At 43.6% G+C, this 24482-nt stretch overlaps 1 protein-coding gene across 4 annotated transcripts in view; it reads right to left on the bottom strand.

Moving 5' to 3' along the window:
• si:ch211-267e7.3 (ADAMTS-like protein 2) overlaps positions 1-24482 on the bottom strand; it is a 149883-nt gene that overhangs the window by 40056 nt on the left and 85345 nt on the right. For all 4 annotated transcript variants that reach the window (XM_063063749.1, XM_063063748.1, XM_063063751.1 and 1 more), the window contains one exon: positions 21729-22179. In XM_063063749.1, the coding sequence (XP_062919819.1) occupies positions 21729-22179 (451 nt within the window). The remainder of the gene's footprint in view (positions 1-21728; positions 22180-24482) is intronic.

Genomic DNA, 24482 nt, shown 5'->3' with positions numbered 1-24482 from the left:
AAAAGTCTTAGGCAGCCTAGCTATGTACAGTGCCTATAAAAAGTATAACACCCCCCCCCAATAGTTTTCATGTTTTTTATTTAATTTGGCTTTTTTTTTTAAAAACACACTGATCAACAGAAAAAGATTCCTTCGTGTCAAAGTGAAAACAGATCTCTATAAAGTGACCTAAAATAATTGATTGCACAAGTTTTCACCCCCTTCAAATCAGTATTTAGTAGATGTACCTTTGGCAGCAATTACAGCTTTAATACTGTGTGGATAGGTCTCTATCAGCTTTGCACATCTGGACACAACAATTTTTCCACATTCTTCTTTACAAAACTGCTCAAGCTCCGTCAGATTGCATGGGGATCGTGAGTGAACAACCCTTTTCAAGTCCAGCCAGATGCTTAATTGGATTGCGATTTGGACTCTGATTTTGCCACTCCAGAACATCAACTTTGTTTTTAAGCCATTCCTGTGTAGCTTTGGCTTTATGCTTGGGGTCATTGTCTTGCTGGAAAACAAATCTTCTCCCAAAACACGTACTGCATCAGATTTTCCTCCAGAAGTTCCCTGTATTTGCAGCATTAATTTTACCCTCTACCTTCACAAGCCTTCCAGAGCCTTTTGCAGTAAAGCAACCCCATAGCATGATCTAGCCAGCATCATGCTCATGGTAAGGATGTCATGTTTTTGATGATGTGCAGTGTTTGGCTTACACCAAACATAGGATTTAGTCTGATGGCCAAAAAGCTCGATTTTTGTTTCATCAAACCATAGAACCTTCTTCCAGCTGACTTTAGAGTCTCCCACATGGCTTCTGGCAAACTCTTGCCAAGATTTCATTGAGTTCTCTTTTCAACAGCGTCTTTTCTCTGCCACTCTCCCATAAAGCTGTGACTGGTGAAGCACCCGGGCAACAGGTGTGTATGCGCAGTCTCTCCCATCTCAGCTACTGAAGCTTGTAACTCCTCCAGAGTTGTCTTGGGTCTCTTGATGACCTTCCTCACTGGACCCCTTCTTACACAGTCGTTCAGTTTTTGAGGATGGTCTGCTCTAGGCCGATTTACAGGTGTGCCATATTTTTTCCATTTCTTGATGATTAACCAAGGGATATTCAGTGACTTGGAAATTTGTTTGCATCTATCTCCTGACTTGTGCTTTTCAATAACCTGTTGTTCAGAGTCTTCTTTTGTCTTCATGGTGTAGTTTCTGCCAGAATACTGACTCACCAGCAGTTGGACCTTCCAGATACAGGTGTATTTTTACTACAATCAATTGAATCACCTTGCTGCACACAGGTCTCCAAAAACAGATCTCCATTTAACTAATTATGTGACTTCTAGAAGTAATTGGCCACACCAGTGATGATTTGGTGTGTCATGTTAAAGGGAGTGAATACTTATACAATCAAGTATTTTGTGTTTTATATTTGTAATTTATTGTTTTACAACTACAATTTTATATTTGTAGTTAGATCACTTTGCAGAGATCTCTTTTCACTTTGGCATGAAAGAGCCTTTTTCTGCTGATCAGTGTCAAAAACACTCAAAATAATTCCACTCATACAAAGTTGTAAAATAATAAAACATGAATATTTCCGGGGGGGGGTGAATACTTTTTATAGGCGTTGTATATGTGCCTCAGACTTTTGCACAGCACTGTAGTCTGTGCCTTTATTCCTTCTACCAAAGTGCATGACCACTCACTTTCCTACACATCTAATAAAATAGATATGTTCCTCAATCTCGGCAACATGATCTCCAGATTTAACACTTCCCAAATTTTATGCTCAAAGCCCAGCTTGATGAAGGCCAGCATGCCAAATGCCTTTACTACCCTATCTACCTGTGATGCCACTTTCAGCTGTTCCTCCTGTCCCAGGACCCTACCATTCACTCAATCAGTCCAACCGTGCTTTAATCTCCCAAAATGAAATACCTCAGAGTTATCTGGATTGAAAGCTATCTGGTAACTCTCAGCTCTCACTCCTAGATGATCAATAGCACCCCTCCCCCTGTTCATAACATTATACACAATCTACACCACCTATTTTTGTATCATCTCCAAGCATACTATCTTGTACATTCACATTAATTACAAATAAAAAGGTCCTACACCAACACCTGTGAAACACCACTAAACACAGGCCTCCAGTCTGAGGAACAAACTATAACCATCAGCCATTGTTTCCTACCACCGAGCACATTATGAATCTAATCCGCGATCTTTAGGCGTATAAGATGATGAGAGGCATTGATTGTGTGGATAGCCAGAGGCCTTTTCCCCAGGGCTGAAATGGCTAACACGAGAGGGCATAGTTTTGTGCTTGGAAGTAGGCACAAGAGGGATGTTAGAGGTAAGTTTTTTCATACAGAGAGCGCTGGGCACGTGGAATGCACTGCCAGCAAAGGAGGTAGAGGCAGATACCGTAGGGTCTTTCAAGAGACTCTTTGATAGGTACATGCTTAGTAAAATAGCGGGCTACGCGGTAGAGTAATTCTAGGCAGCTTCTAGAGTAGGTTACATGGTCTGCACAATATTGTGGTCAGAAGGGCCTTTAATGTGCTGTAGATTTTCTACGTTCTATCCTTCCAGACTAGTTTGTCATAAGGGAACATCAAAGGCCTTGTTAAACTCCATATAGACAACATCCACTGCCCTAACCTCATTCATCCTCTTGGGTACCTCCTCAAAGAACTCCAAGAGGTTTATCAGATACAACTTTCCACACACAAAGCAATGGTGATTGGCCCAAACCAGATCCTGTCTCTCCAAATGTTGGTAGATCCGGTCTCTCATAATCCCCTCCAGCAATTTACACACCACTGATGTTAGACTCATGGGCCTGTAGTTTTCTGACTTGCTTTGCTGCTCTTTTTAAAATAATGGTACAACATCCAGTCCTCCTGAATCACACCTGTCACCAATGATGAAGCAAATATCTGCAAGCGCCTCTGTAATTTCTTCTCTAGCTTTCTATAAAGTCAGGCCCTGGGGATTTATCCACCTTTGATATACTTTAAGGCCTCTAGTACCTCCTCACCGCTAATTGTATGTATTCCAAGACAACAACACTCATTCCCATAATGTCCTTGACTTCTGTCATTTTATCTGAGGTAAAAATTGAAGAGAAATGTTCATTAAAAATCTCACCCACACACAGATGGCCATGATGATCTTTAAAAGAAGCTATTCTCTCCCTAGCCACCCTAAAAGGAACATGCAGGCTGTGATCCCTGGACATCACACTTTTAAAAGGCCTCTCTCCTGCCAGGCACTCCTTTCCCTGCAAACAATCAATCTCTGCTAGACAATGCCAATGGGCTCTAAAATTTGTTCTTCCCCAGTTCAGGATCCTAAACTGTGAATCAACCATGTCCCTCTCCATAATGATTTTAAAACTAAAAGAATCATGGTCACTGGATCCAAGTGCTCGCCCAAAGCACTTTCACCACTTGCCCTATCCAATCCCGCTGGAGAAGACCTAATGTTGCATTGTCTCTAGTAAGTTTCTCTATATACTGATCAAGAAAGTTTCCTTGGACGTATTTCTCAAATTTCACTCCAAGATTTTCGCAGTATAAATGACCCAGTCAATATTAGGAGAATTAGAATCTGCCGACTAATACTACCCTGTTACGTTTACAACCAGCTGTAATCACTTTGCACATTTGGTCCTTCTAGGATGCGTATAATACAATCCAATCAGAGTGGCCACCCCACTTCTTTTTCCCATATGGCTTTAATGGATGACTCCCAAGAACACCCTCTATAAAGATCATCTGTTATGTCATCTTTCCTCAAGACAACAACCCCCCCCCCCACCTCCTTCCTTATTTGCACCATTGCACCATCTGTACCTGGAATATTGAGCTGCCAATCCTACCCTCCTCTCAACTATTTCCCATCCTCTCCTTCTGCTATTCCCCAGAACACCCAATCAGCTCCCTCTATCAAGACCCCAGAATGCAGGTTGTTGACCGCAGTGAGGCTGCCAGTGAAATGGACCAAAGAGGCCACAAAGGTTAGCGCAGTTCAAATTGTCATGGATTAATGGGAGGCTGGAGGGCTGGCTCAGGGTCAACAAAGGGACACTCAAAGGTTGACGCAAGAAAAAATTTGACTGAATGGTATCTGTCTCAAGATTTTAGAGGAAATTAAACATGCATTAGTCCTCATCTGCCAAAGTACACTCAATTTACAAAGCGGGCCATAAGAGTGGAAAATTACTTAAGAAAAGCGAGAGAGAAAAATCAAGTTATAGAGCTTGTTTTTTTAATTCCTGCTGTAACCAACAATTTAAATATCTGTAATAAGGGAAATAATTAGAACTTACAGTTAAGATTGGTATACCTCAGTAATTATGAGAAGTTTGAGCTGATTATAGTGAGCTAGCAAGAATTTATATCTGCTAGATCACATCAAAAATATCTAAATTAATGTACTGTGGAAGAAATTCAAGCTGTAGAAAGTAGAACCAGAAAAAGATTCATGTTATCCTGTAGAGATCTGTGCTATAACCTTAAGTATTTGCATTACTTTAGATAACAGGGCTATATACCCAACTTCCTGTCAGTAATTTCACTCTTGAAGCCATCTGTTCATGTTTATCCTGTGAACATTGTATTTGCTACAATGTAGCTGTGACACTGCTTCAAGTATGAATGGTCTCCTTATGTGGTGTAATCAATAAGTAAATAATGAAAATTTAGTTGCATAGTGCAAGAGGAAGCATAAAATATAGTTGTAAAATTAAACAAGTATAAAATTCTACAATTTTGTTAATAAATTGAATGGAAAAATTGCCACAATTCACAATATCATTAAACGTGAAGATATCCCTTCTCAAACTAAAGGCATTTGTCAACATCTTTTGATATGATCATACACCAGGAATTCTGGAATTCTAGAATTGTAAAGAGTGACAGGGGGTTTCATGAATGCCGATCACTTAAAAGTTGTAGTTAGATCCAAAATCTAATTAAACAGCAAATGAAATATATTTTATATAATTCGGAGGCTAGAATGGAAAGTGGAGGAAGTTTGTTCTAACCATGCAAAGATCTAGTTCCATCACCCCATGGAGTTTATGCACAGTTCTGGGCTCAGCTCAGAAAAATTATACTGGTTTAGAATGAGTGAGGTGCAGGTTCACTGGATTGAGTCAGATTCAAAGAATTGGATTTTAAAAAAGATTTATTCGCCTTGCATTGCCTGAAATAAGGAATATCAAGGAGTGACTGATTTTTTTTTTAGATTTTGAAAAGTAAAAAATGTTTATTTGCCTAAAACTACTCTCATTTTTCTCCCTCTAATGAAGTTGTCAGGCCTATTGAAAAGTTCCAGATTTTTCTATTTCGCTTATTAATGACTTAAAAGGAGTTAACCTCTTAAAGTAAGCAAAACAATTCATCTTTCCCCAAAAGATCTCCTCATACTACTCTAGATGAATAGGCAAGTCCTGTACATGGGTATAATTTATAACTATGCTCACTTGAATAGCAAAGCAATACTTGATTCAAGCTCAAGCGTACCCTACATGGTCGTTTCGGACCAGCAGGTGCATCGGCTGCAGACTCTACCCCGTTTTTTGGTCCTGCACAGTTAGTTATCCAAAATTAGAAGTATTTAAAAGTTGACGCATAATCTTGAGTTTTCAACTGAGAGCATTATGGAGGGAGCATAATGCTGTTAGGTAGACATTAATTATTGACACTAATATTAAGGGTATTTTCACTAACCAACAGTTCACTTCAAGCTCATCATACTGCTATGTATGGCAGCTTACTGTGCCCAAATCACTCAATGTATTTGACTTAATTTCAACAGTGGCATCCGCACTCATTTCACTAGCTGTTCAGCACTATTCCAGGTTTGTGAAAAAGCACGATTCCCCAACTCCATGAAACTGCTCAGTTCTGCCTTGGAAATCAATGTGTTTATCAATCTTCACCAGTTGCACTTCACAAACTATGTTCTTGATGACCCAGTGGGATGGAAATAGAAATTTTACGTCTACATCCAATCACCTTCTCGCAGTTTTCAATCCTGCTGCTTATTCATGACATTAAGATGTTTGGCGATGGAAACATCTCACTCTCCAGTTCCACGTACTTGTCTTTGCAAATCTGAGCACATATCATCTTTACTTTGTAATTAAGTATCTTGCTCCTATCACAATATCATGCCCTGAAGCGTCTTGCTTAAAATTAAAAATAAAGAAATCTGTGGGACAATACAAGAAAACCCCTTAGCCCCCAATGGCCTATGCGAGGCCCCAGTCTCACTCCACTCCACCTGCCTTTACCCACAGCTGAAACCACAACTATCAGAGGTCACTCTCTCCACCAACCCCTTGACATGGCACCCGTGTTTTTTTCCCCCTTCTATAGTTTGCCTAGGAAAGTTTGTACCAACCTTTTAGCAGTGGTAACTGGCAATTCGGCCCATTAAATGTACACTGGCTCAGGGAGCAATCACATTCCTCCACTAATTTTTCCTGTTACTTATTACAACCATAAGACAAAGGAGCAGAAATAGGCCATTCAGCTCATCGAGCCTCCTCCACCATTCCATCGTAGCCAGTTTATTATCCCTCTCAACCCCATGCTTTCTCCCTGTAACCTTTAAGGCCCTGATTGATGAGGAACCTATCAACCTTGGCTTTAAGTATATTCTGTGATTTGACCACCACAGCCGTCTGTGGCAATGAATTCCATATATTCACCACTCTGGCTAATGAAATTCCTCATCTCTGTTTAATTAAAAGTCCCTCTGTTCTGTGGATATGCCCTCTGGTCAATTTCCAATTTCCCCCAGGATCAATAAAGTATGACTATGACTATGGTCCTAGACTCACCCACTACAGGAAAAATCCTCTCCACATCCGCTCTGTCTAGGTCTTTCAATATTCAATAGGTTTCAATGAGATCCCGCTCATTCTTCTAAACTCCAGCAAGTACTGGCCCAGAGTCATCAAGCACTCTTCATAAGCTAACACTTTCATTCCCAGGATCATTCTCATGAACCTCCTCTGGAGTCCATGCAATGCCTGCACACCTTTTCTGATATTAAAAGCCCAAATCTGTTTACAATATTCCAATACAGACTGACAAATGCTTTATAAAGCTACAGCATTACATCCTTGCTCATATATTCTAGTCCTTTGTGATTTTTATAACTGACCTGAATGAAGAAGTGGAGGGAAGGGTTAGTAAGTTTGCTGATGATACAAAGGTTAGGGGTATTGTGGATAGTGTGGATGGCTGTCAGAGGTTACAGCGGGACATTGACAGGATGCAAAACTGGGCTGAGAAGTGGCAGATGGCGTTCAACCCAAATAAGTGTGAGGTAGTTCATTTTGGTAGGTCAAATATGATGGCAAAATATAGTATTAATGGTAAGACTCTTGGCAGTGTGAAGGATCAGAGGGATCTTGGGGTCTGAGTCCATAGAATACTCAAAGCTGCTGCGCAGGTTGACTCTATGGTTAAGAAAGTATATGGTGCATTGGCCTACATCAATCGTGGGTCTGAGTTTAGGAGCCGAGAGGTAATGTTGCAGCTATATAGGACCCTGGTCAGACCCCACTTGGAGTACTGTGCTCAGTTCTGGTCACCTCACTATAAGAAGGATGTGGAAATCATAGAAAGGGTGCAGAGGAGATTTACAAAGATGTTGCCTGGATTGGGGAACATGCCTGATGAGAATAGGTTGAATGAACTCGGCCTTTTTTTCCTTGGAGCAACAGAGGATTAGAAGTGACCTGATAAAATGGAGAGAGGCATTGATCATATGGATACTCAGAGGCCTTTTCCCCAGTGCTGGAATGGCTAGCATGAGAGGGCACAGTTTTAAGGTGCTTGGAAGTAGGTACAGAGGAGATATCAGGGGTAAGTCGTTTTTCTTTTAAAAACGCAGAGTGGTGAGTGGAATGGGCTGCCGGCGACAGTGGTGGAGGCGAATATGATAGGGTATTTTAAGTGACACCTGGACAGCTACATGGAGCTCAGAAAAATAGAGGGCTATGGGTAACCCAAAGTAATTTCTAAGGTAAGAACATGTTCGACACAGCTTTGTGGGCCGAAGGGCCTGTATTGTGCTGTAGGTTTTCTATGTTTCTATGTTTTTCTATTACATACGCCACTGACTCAACCTGCACAAGGACTCCCAAATCCCATTGCACTTCTGATTTTTGAATTTTCTCCCCATTTAGAAATTAGTCTACGCCTTTATTCCTTCTACCAATGTGCATGACCATACGCTTCCTTAAACTATGCTCCATCTGCCACTTTGCCCATTGTCCCAATCTGTCTAAGTCCTTCTGCAGTCTCCCTGCCCTTGCACCTATCTTCATTATCATCCGTAAACTTAGCCACAAAGCCATCAATTCATCATCTAAATCATGGACATTTCATATGAAAAGAACCGGTCCCAAGATTGTATCCTGCAGAACACCACTAGTCACCAGCAGCCAATCAGAAAAGCCCCCTTTATTCCCACTCTTTGCCTCTTGCCAGTCAGCCAATCTTCTATTGATGCTGGTATCTCTTCTGTAATACCATGAGCTTTTATCTTGTTAAGCAGCCTCACGTCCGGCTCCTTGTCAAAGGCCTTCTGAAAATCCAAGTAAACAACATCCACTGACTCTCCTTTGTCTATCCTGCATGTCAACAGATTTGTCAGGGAGGTTGTCAGGGATGAATTCCCCTCAGAGAAACCATGCTGACTTTGACCTATTTTATCATGTGCCTCCAAGTATCCCAAAATCTCATCCTTAGTAATAGACTCCAACATCTTCCCAACCACTGAAGTCAAGCTAACTGTCCTGTAACTTCATTTCTTTTGCCTCCCTTTCTTCTTAAAGAGTGGAGTGACATTAGCAATTTTCCAATCCTTTGGAACCATTCCAGAATCCATTGATTCTAGAAAGGTCATTATTAATACCTCCACAATCTCTTCAGTTATCTCTTTCAGTACCCAGGGTGCAGTCAATCTACTCCAGGTGACCCATCTACCTTCAGACCTTTCAGCTTCTCAGGCAACTTTTCCTTTTGTAATAGCAACTTCTGCCCCCTCTCAATTTTCTGGCAAACTGCTAGTGTCTTCCACAGTGAAAATTGATGCAAAATATTTATTAAGTTTGTCCCCCATTTCTTTGTTCCCCATTACTAACTCTCCAGTTTCATTTTCCAGTGGTCTAATATCCACTATTGCTTTTCTTTTAATGTATCTGGGAAAAAAAACTTTTGGTATCCTCTTTTATATTACTGACTAGCTTATCTTCATGTTTCATCTTTGCTCTATGTATGGCTTGTTCAGTTGCCTGCTTTTTTTTTAAAATCTTCCCAATCTTTTAGCACAACTAAATTTTGCTATATTATATGCCCTCTCCTTTGTTTATATGCTGGCTTTGACTTCCCTCATCAGCCACGGTTGCCTCATCCTCCCTTTAGGACATTTCATCTCTGGGATGTATCCATCCCACACCTTCCAAAGTGCACTGGAAGCTCAGCCCTATCACTCTGGTTCCCATCGCCCTACCAAATTAGTTTAAACCCTTCCCTACAGCTCTAGCAAAACTGCCCAAAAGGATATTAGTCCCCCTTGGTTCAGGCGTAACCTGTCCTTTTTGTACAAGGCATACCTTCTCCAGAAGAGATCCCAATGATCGAGAAATGTGGAAACAATAGGGTCTTTTAAGAGACTTCTGGATGGATACATGGAGCTTAGAAAAATAGAGGGCTATGGGTAAGCCTAGGTAGTTCTAAGATAAGGACATGTTCGGCACAGCTTTGTGGGCCAAAGGGCCTGTATTGTGCTGTAGGTTTTCTATGTTTCTAAATCTGAAACCCTGCCCCTTCCACCAGTTTCTTAGCCACTCAATCATCTGTACCATCATGCTATTCCTGACCAGCACTCAGCACTGGGAGTAATCCAGAGATTACTATCTTGGAGATCCTGCTCTTCAGTCTCTTCTCCAACTCCTTATACTCCTCTTCCTTGTTTCTACCTAGGTCATTGGAGCCAATGGGCACCATGGCTTCCAGCTGCTCACCCTTCCCCTGGGGAATGTTCTGCAGCTGCTCTAAGACATCCTTGAGCCTGGCACTTGGGAGGCAACACGCCATCTTGGTCTCTCTTTTGAGGCCACAGAACCTCTTGCAGGCCCCCACCCCAAACTTTCGAATCTGCCATCACTATCACTCTACCTGACTTTACCCTTCCCCAGTAAGCCTCAGAGCCAGTCACAGTGCCACTGACCTGGCTGCTGCCCTGCCCTGATGGGCATTCCACCCCCAGCAATACCCAAAGGGTACTTGCTGCTGAGAGGAATGGCCACAGGGGAACCCTGCCTTACTTCACCCATCTACCATCTGAAGTCTGCACTACGGGTGTGGCCTCCCCATTAGAAGCCTCACCTGTGGAGGATTTCAGCTTCCCATGTGGTCCTGGATACATCCAGATCCAGTTCCTTAATCTTGTCAATTGGGAGCTCAGGTTGGGTGAATGTGCTGCAGATGTAGTCATCAGGGCAACTGATAGGTACTTTGAAATCTCAATCTCACGGGAGAAGCATTCGACTGAATTTTCTTCCAGCTTGACTATGTTTGCTACACCTTTGCCTCTAACTTCTTAAGCTTACAGGAAGTTCTACAATCAACTAAACAATTCCAAATGACTCAGTACCCTGTTCTCAGCGAAGCCTGTTGAGCCAAGTCCTGGCTACTCTAACAATGGCCCACTCCAACAATGGCCATTCAACTTACACCTCATTTCTTTCTAATGTCCCTTACTAAGTTACTAATAACCCAAGCAATCTTCCACTCAGCAGCTGCCCCCAATTTTTAATAATATTCTCACAATATTTCCATTAGTTCATCCCCGCTGCCCACTCCCGATTCTGTTACTCCATCTACGATAACAATAATTTGCAGTGGCCAATTAACCTATCAAACCAGCATGTGTTTGAAAGGTGGGGGAAAACCAGAGGAAGCAGAAACTAGGGAGAGTTAACTGGGAACAGCTGTTTTTGGGCAAGTCCACATCTGCCATGTGGAGTGTGCTTAAACACCAACTGCACATAGTACGGTACAGGTGTATTCAAGTCAGAGGGAAGGACAGTGGTGACAAGTTAAGGTAAGAGAACCTTGTATGTCGAGGGGAGTGGTGAATTTAGTCAAGAAGATTAAAAAAACTATACAAATCTTAGGAAGCTAGAATCAAACAAGAGTCCTTGAGGATTACAAAGAAGCCAGAAGAGAACTCAAGGGAATTAGAAAAGTCAGGAGGGGCCATGAGAAGTCCTTTGGCAACTAGGATTAAAGAGAATCCCAAAGCATTGTATACATACATCAGGAGCAAGAGTATAACTCGGGAGAGGGTGGGACCGCTCAAGGATAAACATCTTTACCTCACCGCCCCCCCACCCAAACTCTTCGCTTTCCACAGGGATCACACCCTCTGATTCCCTTGTCCACTAATCTCACTCCTGACACATGTCCCTACATGCAACAGAAGTTCTACACCTGTCCATTCACCTCCTCCCTCACCTCCATTCAGAACCCCAAGCAGTCCTTCCAGGTGAGGGAACACTTCACCTGTAAATCTACTGGGGTCATTTATTTATACATTGCTCCTGATCTGGCCTCCTCAGCATTGGTGAGATCTGATTTAAGTTGAGGGAACCGTTTTGTCGAACACTTCCGCTCCTTCTGCCAAAAGCAAACTTTCCCAGTGTCCAACCATTTTAATTCCAATTCTCATTGCCGTCCCAACACACCAGTCCATAACCTCCTCTTGTGCTAAGATGTGGGCACTCTCCGGGTGGAGAAACAATACCTCATAGTCTGTTTAGGTAGTCTCCAAACTGATGGCATGAACATTAATTACACCTTCCTTTTATTTCCGCCCCCCCATCCTTTCCCTCTTCTGTTCCCCACTGGCCTCTTTCTTCTTCTCAAACAACAGGAATTCTGCAGATGCTGGAAATTCAAGCAACACACATCAAAGTTGCTGGTGAACGCAGCAGGCCAGGCAGCATCTATAGGAAGAGGCGCAGTCGACGTTTCAGGCCGAGACCCTTCGTCAGGACTAACTGAAGGAAGAGTGAGTAAGGGATTTGAAAGCTGGAGGGGGAGGGGGAGATGCAAAATGATAGGAGAAGACAGGAGGGGGAGGGATGGAGCCGAGAGCTGGACAGGTGATCGGCAGAAGGGGATACGAGAGGATCATGGGACAGGAGGTCCGGGAAAAAGACGGGGGGGGGTGACCCAGAGGATGGGCAAGAGGTATATTCAGAGGGACAGAGGGAGAAAAAGGAGAGTGAGAGAAAGAATGTGTGCATAAAAAAGAGTAACAGATGGGGTACGAGGGGGAGGTGGGGCCTAGCGGAAGTTAGAGAAGTCAATGTTCATGCCATCAGGTTGGAGGCTACCCATACGGAATATAAGGTGTTGTTCCTCCAACCTGAGTGTGGCTTCATCTTTACAGTAGAGGAGGCCGTGGATAGACATGTCAGAATGGGAATGGGATGTGGAATTAAAATGTGTGGCCACTGGGAGATCCTGCTTTCTCTGGCGGACAGAGCGTAGATGTTCAGCAAAGCGATCTCCCAGTCTGCGTCGGGTCTCACCAATATATAAAAGGCCACATCGGGAGCACCGGACGCAGTATATCACCCCAGTCGACTCACAGGTGAAGTGATGCCTCACCTGGAAGGACTGTTTGGGGCCCTGAATGGTGGTAAGGGAGGAAGTGTAAGGGCATGTGTAGCACTTCTTCCGCTTACACGGATAAGTGCCAGGAGGGAGATCAGTGGGGAGGGATGGGGGGGACGAATGGACAAGGGAGTTGTGTAGGGAGCGATCCCTGCGGAATGCAGAGAGAGGGGGGGAGGGAAAGATATGCTTAGTGGTGGGATCCCGTTGGAGGTGGCGGAAGTTACGGAGAATAATATGTTGGACCCGGAGGCTGGTGGGGTGGTAGGTGAGAACCAGGGGAACCCTATTCCTAGTGGGGGGGTGGGAGGATGGAGTGAGAGCAGATGTACGTGAAATGGGGGAGATGCGTTTAAGAGCAGAGTTGATAGTGGAGGAAGGGAAGCCCCTTTCTTTAAAAAATGAAGACATCTCCCTCGTCCTAGAATGAAAAGCCTCATCCTGAGAGCAGATGCGGCGGAGACGGAGGAATTGCGAGAAGGGGATGGCGTTTTTGCAAGAGACAGGGTGAGAAGAGGAATAGTCCAGATAGCTGTGAGAGTCAGTAGGCTTATAGTAGACATCAGTGGATAAGCTGTCTCCAGAGACAGAGACAGAAAGATCTAGAAAGGGGAGGGAGGTGTCGGAAATGGACCAGGTAAACTTGAGGGCAGGGTGAAAGTTGGAGGCAAAGTTAATAAAGTCAACGAGTTCTGCATGCGTGCAGGAAGCAGCGCCAATGCAGTCGTCGATGTAGCGAAGGAAAAGTGGGGGACAGATACCAGAATAGGCACGGAACATAGATTGTTCCACAAACCCAACAAAAAGGCAGGCATAGCTAGGACCCATACGGGTGCCCATAGCTACACCTTTAGTTTGGAGGAAATGGGAGGAGCAAAAGGAGAAATTATTAAGAGTAAGGACTAATTCTGCTAGATGGAGCAGAGTGGTGGTAGACTCTCCTCACCTGCCTATCACCTCCCCCCTGCCCCAACCCTGTACCAATCCTTCTTCCCTTTCTCCCATGGTCCACTCTTCTCTCCTATCAGATTCCTTTTTCTCCAGCCCTTTACCTTTTCCACCCATCTAGTATCACCCATCACTTTCTAGCTTGTCCTCCTCCTTCTCACCTTTTTAATCTAGCATATTCCCCCTTCTCTTCCAGTTCTGATAAAGGATCTTGGCCCAATACATTGACTGAGAGCTAAGGCACCGGTGACCCCTGTTTCCATCCAGGGGGTCAGTGTGGACATGGTGGAGGATTACAAATACCTGGGGATACGAATTGACAATAAACTGGACTGGTCAAAGAACACTGGAGCTGTCTACAAGAAGGGTCAGAGCCATCTCTATTTCCAGAGGAGACTGAGGTCCTTTGACATCTGTCGGACGATGCTGAGGATGTTCTACAAGTCTGTGGTGGCCAGTGCGATCATGTTTGCTGTTGTGTGCTGGGGCAGCAGGCTGAGGGTGGCAGACACCAACAGAATCAACAAACTCATTCATAAGGCCAGTGATGTTGTGGGGATGGAACTGGACTCTCTGACGGTGGTGTCTGAAAAGAGGATGCTGTCCAAGTTGCATGCCATCTTGGACAATGTCTCCCATCCACGACATAATATACTAGTTGGGCACAGGAGTACATTCAGCCAGAGACTCATTCCACTGAGATTCAACACACAGTGCCACAGGAAATCATTCCTGCCTGTGGCCATCAAACTTTACAACTCCTTCCTTGGAGGGTCAGACACCCTGAGCCAATAGGCTGGTCCTGGACTTATTTCCTGGCATAATTTACATATTACTATTTAATTATTGCAACACACATCGAAGTTGCTGGTGAACGCAGCAGGCCAGGCAGCATCTCTAGGAAGAGGTACAGTCAACGTTTCAGGCTGAGACCCTTCGTCAGGACTAACTGAAGGTAGAGTTAGTAAGAGATTTGAAAGTAGGAGGGGGAGGGGGAGATCCAAAATTATAGGAGAAGACAGGAGGGGGAGGAATGGAGCCAGGAGCTGGACAGGTGATTGGCAAAGGGGATATGAGAGGATCATGGGACAGGAGGCCCAGGGAGAAAGACAAGGGGGGTGGGGAGGGACCCAGAGGCTGGGCAAGGGGTATAGCGAGAGGACAGAGGGAGGAAAAGGAGAAAGAGAAAAAGAATGTGTGTATATAAATAACAGATAGGGTACGAGGGGGAGGTGGGGCATTAGCGGAAGTTTGAGAAGTCAATGTTCATGCCATCAGGTTGGAGGCTACCCAGACAGAGTATAAAGTGTTGTTCCTCCAACCTGAGTGTGGCTCCATCTTTACGTAGAGGAGGCTGTGGTTAGACATGTCAGAATGGGAATGGGATGTGGAATTAAAATGTGTGGCCACTGGGAGATCCCGCTTTCTCTGGCGGACAGAGCATAGGTGTTCAGCAAAGCGGTCTCCCAGTCTGCGTCAGGTCTCACCAATATATAGAAGGCCACATCTGGAGCACCGGATGTAGTATATCACCCCAGCCGACTCACAAGTGAAGTGTTGCCTCACCTGGAATGACTGCCTGGGGCCCTGAATGGTGGTAAGGGAGGAAGTGTAAGGGCATGTGTAGCACTTGTTCCACTTACAAGAGGGAGATCAGTGGGGAGGGATGGGGGGACGAATGGACAAGGAAGTTGCATAGGGAGCGATCCCTGAGGAAAGCGGGGGGGGGGGGGAAAGAGGGAAAGATGTGCTTAGTGGTGGGATCCCGTTGGAGGTGGCGGAAGTTACAGAGAATAATACATTGGACCCGGAGGCTGGTGGGGTGGTTTTGATCTCCCAGTGGCCACACATTTTAATTCAACATCCCATTCCCATTCTGACATGTCTATCCACGGCCTCCTCTACTGTAAAGATGAAGCCACACTCAGGTTGGAGGAACAACACCTTATATTCCGTCTGGGTAGCCTCCAACCTGATGGCATGAACATTGACTTCTCTAACTTCCGCTAATGCCCCACCTCCCCCTCGTACCCCATCCGTTATTTATTTTTATACACATATTCTTTCTCTCACTCTCCTTTTTCTCCCTCTGTCCCTCTGACTATACCCCTTGCCCATCCTCTGGGTTCCCCCCTCCCCCTTTTCCTTCTCCCTGGGCCTCCTGTTCCATGATCCTCTCATATAGCTTTTGCCAATCACGTGTCCAGCTCTTGGCTCCATCCCTCCCCCTCCTGTCTTCTCCTATCATTTTGGATCTCCCCCTCCCCCTCCCACCTTCAAATCTCTTACTAACTCTTCCTTCAGTTAGTCCTGACGAAGGGTCTCGGCCCGAAACGTTGACTGTACCTCTTCCTAGAGATGCTTCCTGGCCTGCTGCATTCACCAGCAACTTTGATGTGTGTTGCTTGAATTTCCAGCATCTGCAGAATTCCTGTTGTATGACTATTTAATTATTTATGGTTTTATTACTATTTAATTATTTATGGTGCAACTGTAACGAAACCAATTTCCCCTGGGATCAATAAAGTATGACTATGTTTATTCATTTCCATGGATGCTGCTTGACTTGTTGCGTTCCTCCAGCACTTTGGTATGTTTCAATGGTGAATTGGCCATTTAGATGGTCGTCTGTGATTAGTGGTGTTCCACAGGGACTTATACTGGGACCACTGCTGTTTGTGATGTATATAAATGACCTCAGTGAAAATGTAGATGCATGGGTTAGTAAGCTTGCAGATGATACAAAAATTGATGGTGTTATAGAAGACTAGCAAAGAATACAACGGGATATAGATCAGTTGCAGATATGGGCCAAGGAATGGCAGATGGAGTTTAACACAGCCAATTGTAAAGATTTGCACCTTGAAAAGGTCAAATTTAAAGAGAGACACTGTCAAGGGCAAGACCCTTAAGAGTGTTGAAGAGCAGCAGGATCTTGGGTTCCAAGTTCATAGCCCCCTAAAAGTGGCTACACAGGTTGAAAGGGTAGTTTAGGATGCATATGTCATGCTTGCCTTTATTAGTTGAGTCACTGATTTTAAAAGTCAGGAAACTATGTTGCAGCTTTATAAAACTCTTAGGCAGCATCTGAAGTATTGCATACAGTTCTGATCACCCTCTTATAAGAAGGATGTTGTGAGGGTGCACAAGAGGTTTACCGGGATGCTGCCTGGATTAGAGGACATGTGCTGTAACGAGAGGTTTGGACACATTTTAGTGATTTCTCCATAGCACCAGAGGCCAAGGAGAGATCTGATAGAGGTCATTAAAATTTTGAGAGCATAAATAGACTAGAAAGTCAGTTATCTTTTTCTCCCCAGGGTCAAAATGTCTAATACCAGAAGGCACGCATTTAAGGAAAGAGTAGGCAAGTGCAAAGGAGATGCAAGGGGCAAGTTTTTATTTTTATTATTTCCTGTTCCCCAGCCCCACCCCCTAGAGTGGTAGATGCCTGAGGTGATGGTAGAGGCAGATACATTAGAGATTTTTTAAGAGACGTGAATGTGGGGAAAATGGAGGGGATATGGACATTGTGTAGGCAGAGGGGATTTGTTTGGTTGGCCATTTGATTACTAGTTTAATTGGTTTGGTACAACATTGTGCGCTGAAGAGCCTGCTCCTGTGCTGTACGGTTCGATGTACTCAGTAGATCGGGTAATATCTAAGAAGTGAAACACTTAGAGTTTAATGATCCTTCATGAAGCTGATAAGTCAAGTTTTAAGATGTGGAGAGGGTAGGAGAGAACACAAGAGGAAGTTAAGTGAAGTTGTAAAAATCCAATGAGATTAAGAGTGAAATGGGGCCAAGGAAGTGCGAATGAATGTTAGGGTCAGTCTCACGGAGATATGAGTGGGAGAAGAAGAATCGTTGTTGAAACTTACAGAAAAATCCTTTCTGGATGTGCTGTTAGTATTTAAATACAAAAGCAGAATGTGTGAAGTTGGAAGATATGATGTTATCCTGCCTGACAAACCTACGACAATTTTTTGAGGAAATTACCAGTAGGCTAGACAAGGGAGATGCAGTGGATGTTGTATATTTGGATTTTCAGAAGGCCTTTGACAAGGTGCCACACATGAGGCTACTTAACAAGATAAGAGCCCATGGAATTACGGGAAAGTTACATATGTGGATAGAGCATTGGCTGATTGGCAGGAAACAGAGAGTGGGAATAAAGGGATCCTATTCTGGTTGGCTGCCGGTTACCAGTGGTATTCCACAGGGGTCAGTGTTGGGGCCGCTTCTTTTTACATTGTACATCAACGATTTGGACTATGGAATAGATGGCTTTGTGGCTAAGTTTACTGACGATACGAAGATAGGTGGAGGGGCCGGTAGTGCTGAGGAAACGGAGAGTCTACAGAGAGACTTGGATAGATTGGAAGAATGGGCAGAGAAGTGACAAATGAAGTACAATGCTGGAAAGTGTACAGTTATGCACTTTGGTAGAAAAAATAAACGGGCAGACTATTATTTAAATGGGAAAAGAATTCAAAGTTCGGAGATGCAACGGGACTTGGGAGTCCTCGTACAGGATACCCTTAAAGTTAACCTCCAGGTTGAGTCAGTAGTGAAGAAGGCAAATGCAATGTTGGCATTCATTTCTAGAGGAATAGAGTATAGGAGCAGGGATGTGATGTTGAGGTTCTATAAGGCGCTGGTGAGACCTCACTTGGAGTTCTGTGGGCAGTTTTGGTCTCCTTATTTAAGAAAGGATGTGCTGACGTTGGAGAGGGTACAGAGAAGATTCACTAGAATAATTCCAGGAATGAGAGGGTTAACATATGAGGAACGTTTGTCCGTTCTTGGACTGTATTCCTTGGAGTTTAGAAGAATGAGGGGAGACCTTATAGAAATATTTTGAAAGGCATGGACAGAGTGGATGTGGCAAAGTTGTTTTCCATGATGGGGGAGTCTAGCACGAGAGGGCATGACTTCGGGATTGAAGGGTGCCCATTCAGAACAGAAAGCAAAGAAATTTTTTTAGTCAGAGGGTGGTGAATCTATGGAATTTGTTGCCATGGGCAGCAGTGGAGGCCAAGTCATTGGGTGTATTTAAGGCACAGATTGATAGGTATCTGAGTAGCCAGGGCATGAAAGGTTATGGTGAGAAGGCGGGGGAGTGGGACTAAATGGGAGAATGGATCAGCTCATGATAAAATGGCGGAGCAGACTTGATGGGCCAAAAGGCCGACTTCTGCTCCTTTGTCTTATGGTCATCCTTATAGTTTATATTAAATTTCATTGAAACAGTCTGAGAGTTCACAGGTCGGGGTGGCAGACTGGGAGTGCAGGGTTAGGAATGATCAGAATTTCAGGGACACCCTTGCGGACTGAATGTAGGTCACACATTCAGCACTTGGTTTCCCTGAGAGAGGAGACCACAAAGAGAGCACTGAATACATTCTGCTAAATTGGAAGTCATACAAGTAAATCACTGCTTCATGTGAAAGCTGTGTTTGGTCCCCTTGTAAACAGGCAGGTGCTGCATCTCAAGCTATTGAACAGCAAGGGACAATGGGAATGGGAGTGGACAGAGTCACGTGGTAAGGAATCAGAACATACAGCCTAGGGTGACCAAGGTACCCATCTAAGCCAATCCTACTTATCTGCATTTCAACCATATTCTCAATAAACTCTTCCTATCCATATATTTTTCAAAGTGTCTTTTAAATGTTGTTAACATACCGGCCTCAACCAATTTCTCTGGCAGCTCATTCCATATAGTGGCCAACCTCAGCGTGAAAATTTTGCCCCATAAACTTTATTAAATCTCTCCCTTCTCACCTTAAACCTCCAGTTTCTGATTCACCAACTCTGCTAAAAAGACTGTGTACATTCCCCTCTCTCTGCCCCTCATGATTTTCTGCACTTCTGAGATCACTGGGGGGGAATGAATGTCACAGGCTGCTCAACCTCTCTAGCTCAGCCCCTCGAGTCCCAGCAACATCCTTGTAAACTTTTTATGCATTCCTTCGAGCTCAATGGCAACTTTCCAAGAGCAAACTGAAGACAATGTTCCAAACGCAGCCTCAACGATGTTGAGAAATGATTGAGAGTTGAATGAGGAGGCTGGTGGAGTGGAAGAGGAGAACGAAAGGAAGGCTTTTCTGGTTCTATATGGGAGGAGAGGGGGCAAGGGCAGAAAGCGCTGGGAAGGAAATAAACATGGTTGAGCATCCTGTCCATGAGGAAGTAGGATCAACAAAACTAGCAGATGGAACCCGCAGGATGTGAGAGAGATGGAGAAATGAGGAGGAAGGAAAGAATCCCTTTCAGGAAGCCAAGTGGGAGGAATTGGAGTCATTAGCTGAAGGGAGAAGGAAGAAGGGGTGCCGTGGGCAAGATTACCATCTAAATCAGTGTTCCCTTTATCCAAAACCTGTTTCTTAAAATTTATCCTCTCTTCAGTTTAGATTTCTTTCCAAGATACTGAATGATCTGACATTACTCATGTGTTTAACCAGGAGTTGTTAATGAGAATTGAGCAAAATTGATTCCGATTTCTATATTACAGGATGAGAGGGGAAGCACAACTGAATCAGCAACATGTTGATGTCAAAGTTACAACCATTGCACTATATGTGATCATCTCTCACTCAGCTATAAATTTCTCCCTGTGATGTTGAGTTGTGTTAAATATTGCTAATGTTTTTGTGACACTCAAGCTGTGTCTGCAAGGCGAACAACGTCACCATTGTCAGCAACAGGCTATTGTTCCAACAAACGTCCCAACAATACACAACCGTAACTTGCTTGTCCCTAACTCCAGTATGTGGCCTATATCCAGCAAAATCTAGGCTGTGAATACACTCCCAACTTTCTTCTAGTACGATTCTTTCATACACGAGAATGGATGAGAATCACGAGGAAGAAAGTGAGGGCAGTGGCTATATGACAGTCGGGTACAGCCAACAGGGTTGAAACAACAAAAAGTAGTGGATACGGCCTTGTCCATCATGGGTAGAGCCCTCTCCACCAATGAGCACATCTACACAAAGCACTGCCACAAGCATCCATCATCAGTGACCTCCACCACCATCCAGGTCACGCTCTCTTCTCGTTGCTGCCATCAGGAAAGAGGTACAGGAGCCTCTTGACTCACACCACCAGGTTCAGGAACAGTTACTACCCCTCAACCATCAGGCTCTTGAACCAAAGGGGATAACTTCACTCATCCCATCATTGAAATGTTCCCACAAACTATGGACTTATTTTCAAGAACTATTCATCTTCAATATTTGTTTACTTATTATTTATTTCTTTTCATATGTGCACAGTTTGTCATCTTTTCCGCACTGGTTCTATCCTCAAGGTGCAGTCTTTCATTAATTTTATTATGGTTATTGAGGATTTATTGAGTATGCCCATAAAAAAAATGAACCTCAGGGTTGTATATGGTGACATATATGTACTTTGATAATAAATTTACTTTGAACTTTGAACAATGCTGTCGCATTGCCTCCAGCATAACTGGTATTGCTCCAGGTGTATGCTGATCCAGGTCATTCCAGAAGTTGGAATTACTAAATTGATATCACCTGAGGAATTCCTGTTAACTGGCACAGATGCTTCCCAGAGAGAATGCACCAGTCCATGTCAATCCATAGATATAAAATGCTACACATTTACTAGAGAAAGATTTGCAGCTTCACATAATTGACAGGCAAAACACAAAAGAAACATTTGCAAAACAAAGGTGCCACATTTCACCTCTAGTTATATTCAAGCCAGCCAGCCTAACAAAAAGTATGCCCTCCTCATTTATCATATTTATAAGGAAGGTAAAAAAAAATCCTAATTATTTGGCTCACTGAAGTGAAGGTCAAAATTATGTCTCATTATAAATAACAGATTTTTAAAATTACCAATCCATTCCATGTTTCAAGTATCTGCAGCCTCTCGTGTGCCTATGTTTCCGCTGTTAACCATCAGGCTGACTGTTCTCGAAAAGCATGACCTTGCAGTGAGGCAGGAGGATTACAAGGCCTACAATTCATTTCAGAATCTAATGCTTACATACGAGTTGGTGGATTGCCCGAATGAAGAAAGACTTCAAAATTGAATCTTACCTTTCAGTGTCTGGTGACTGCACAGGCTCTGCCCTGTGGTTATTAACTAAATTCAAGAGGTGGAATGAGGTGGAATTGGAAAGCGGGTAAAGTGAATCAGTTAATAGGCTGTAGCTAAATCTCTCCTCAGTTCCAGTGTTGATACCCGGCTCCGAGTCCGTATGAAGTCGTTCAAGTATGCGCTCCTGCTTTGGTTCCTCAAGTTGCTGGCCGCTGGGTCCAATTCTGGAGTGGCTGGTGAAATTTTCAGATCCGAGTCTCGTTGACAGGTTGGCCTGAAGTTCTGTACAGAGGATGGGCAGAGCAGTATTCAGAGAACTGTTCCCACACATCGCTCGCAGACTGTTCTGCTGGGAAGGGCTTCTAAAGCTACTGTGGAAATGGGGGTGGTGCAACGTACTTGTTGTATTCCAGGGTGTCGGGCTTAGGCTGATCACGTTGGACTGCAGAGCTAAGGAGGGAACATGGTGTTAGAATTTTATCCCTCAAATGGCTGGTTAAGCAAACACCTGCACTCTTATACAATTCAAACTGATTAATGACAAGAAGGTAGGTGTACGCTTAGATCATCCAGCCTTTGAACCCACACCCATCATTTTCTTACTATGTGGCAAATATCAACTCATGTACTTGCTTTTGTAAATTTTAGTGGTGAAAAATATCTACTTAATTGCAGCACCAGAAACAGACCACAGGTACACCAGACTCTGCCACTCTGAAACAAGTGTTTCAAGGGCATTGAAGATAAAGGATTTTTGCATCTATCAAAAGGCACTGATCTCTCATTTCCACATGGAGGTAGAGGACACAATGGACAGATAACCCACCACTCCATGATACCACACATGGGTGCAAACAGACACAGGGCATTTAGAGGGAGAAACCAACAGAAGAATGGAACTTCACACACATTCAGCAGACCACAAGAAAATTATAATTGTTTGCAATGATTCTGTTATAATACAAGTGTTTGTTTAAATTGAAACATGTCAATCCTTCATCAGAACACTCCTACTGGGCAATCTGGCTGCAGTGCTTGGTGAAACCCTACAGCACACCAAATCAAACACCTTCTCCCACCTGCACTTTTTCACTGTTCAATCCTGCTTCAAATGGAAAGTCCCAATTTACCATCAGCTAACTCGCACTAACTACCATCCCTTACTAAGTGCTTCACGTGCCCGAGAACCTCTGCTTCTGTTCTCACTCTCTCCTGTTATGCGCCCAGAACCCCTGATTTATGCCAACAACTGAACAATCTTTTAATCAATCCACCACTATGATTATTTTATTGTGGTTATTGTAATATTATTATAACAGTATTTTATTTAAGTGGCAGTCAATGCATTATTTAAATGATGGAAGACAGAAATGTTGAAGCTCAAGAGGCAGCTAGTAGAGCCTCACAACACCAGAACCCCAGTTCCATCCTGACCTCAGGTGCTGTCTGAGTGAAGTTTGCATGTTCTCCATGACTCCTGTGTTTTTATTTCCCCTGTGTGCCCTGGTTTCCTCTAGGATAGGGTGCTTGATGGTTGGCATGGGCTCAGTCACTGAAGGTCTTGTTTCTCTCCCATTTTGCTTGATGAGATCTAGTGTCACTGTAAACAAGCATGCAGGTAAAGCCACCAATTTCAAAAGTATGTTGGCCATCATTGCAAATATGCAAGGCCACATCCGCATTACTCTTTTAATCTCCTTACCAAAGAAAGGATTTACTTGCTCTACAGAGAGAGCACAACAAAGATTTTCAATCCATTAATGGTGGGACTGTCATATGAAGATAGACTGAGCTTGTATTCATTAGAGAGGTCTCATTGAGGTATATGAAATTCTGACAGAGCAGGATGTGGACAGGATACTTCCCTGGACTGGGAGATCATCAGCAATCAGGGTTCAGGGTTTTAGGATTCAGAGGATTTACAACTGAGGTGAGGAGAAATGTCTGCACTCAGAGGTGGTAATACTGTGGAAGTCTCTACTGCAGAAGGCCAAGTCACCAAATATATTTAGTCATAGTCATATCTCACTGAAATTATATATATATATATATATATATATATATATATATATATATATATAAACAAACATACACTCACACTCTTCTTCGGTTGTCCATCGAAATCTGATGACGATGTCCACTCCTTTAACGGTGAGATCTTTGATGACTATACAATCACACACACACACACACATATATACATACATACAGCATTCAGCCCATTACCTTCTATGCTATGCTGGAGATTTCTTTGCTGGAAAGCAGTCCTCAAGGCTGGGAAACCGACAGGAATTTAGATGAAAAGCACAGGTGTGGGATCAAGCAGGAGACCCCTTTGTCGGGAGCCAGCACAAGCATAAAGGTCTATTTGTGATTTTATGAAATTTGGGACTTTCCATTACCTGGCCATGAATCACACTGCTCTCTGGGGGAGCTAGCACAGTGCCATGTTTTCCTACAACATACTGATGACAACATTTCAAAAATGCTCCAATAACTCTGAAGAGTTTCAATGCGCCAGGATTGTGAAAATTTTAGATAGTTCCTTTTTTTTTTAAAATCCTGGTAAAGAGAGGAAGGCTGAGGAGATGCGTTAAAAGAACTGGAATATGCATATAGTAATGGATCTTAGGTTACTGGAAGAAGAGCAGAGTGTAATGTTTTGGTCAGTGGACCCAAGTATAGGCGGTTTAATGCCAAATGTGATTCCATGGATGAATAAAAAAAGGGTTAAGGTGCAAAGGGAAAATGTA

This window comes from Mobula hypostoma, chromosome 12, assembly GCF_963921235.1.
Source record: "Mobula hypostoma chromosome 12, sMobHyp1.1, whole genome shotgun sequence".
Classification (NCBI taxonomy): Eukaryota; Metazoa; Chordata; class Chondrichthyes; order Myliobatiformes; family Myliobatidae; genus Mobula; species Mobula hypostoma.
Note: the sequence above shows the minus strand (reverse complement) of the source record. Positions and strands in the feature narration are given on the sequence as shown.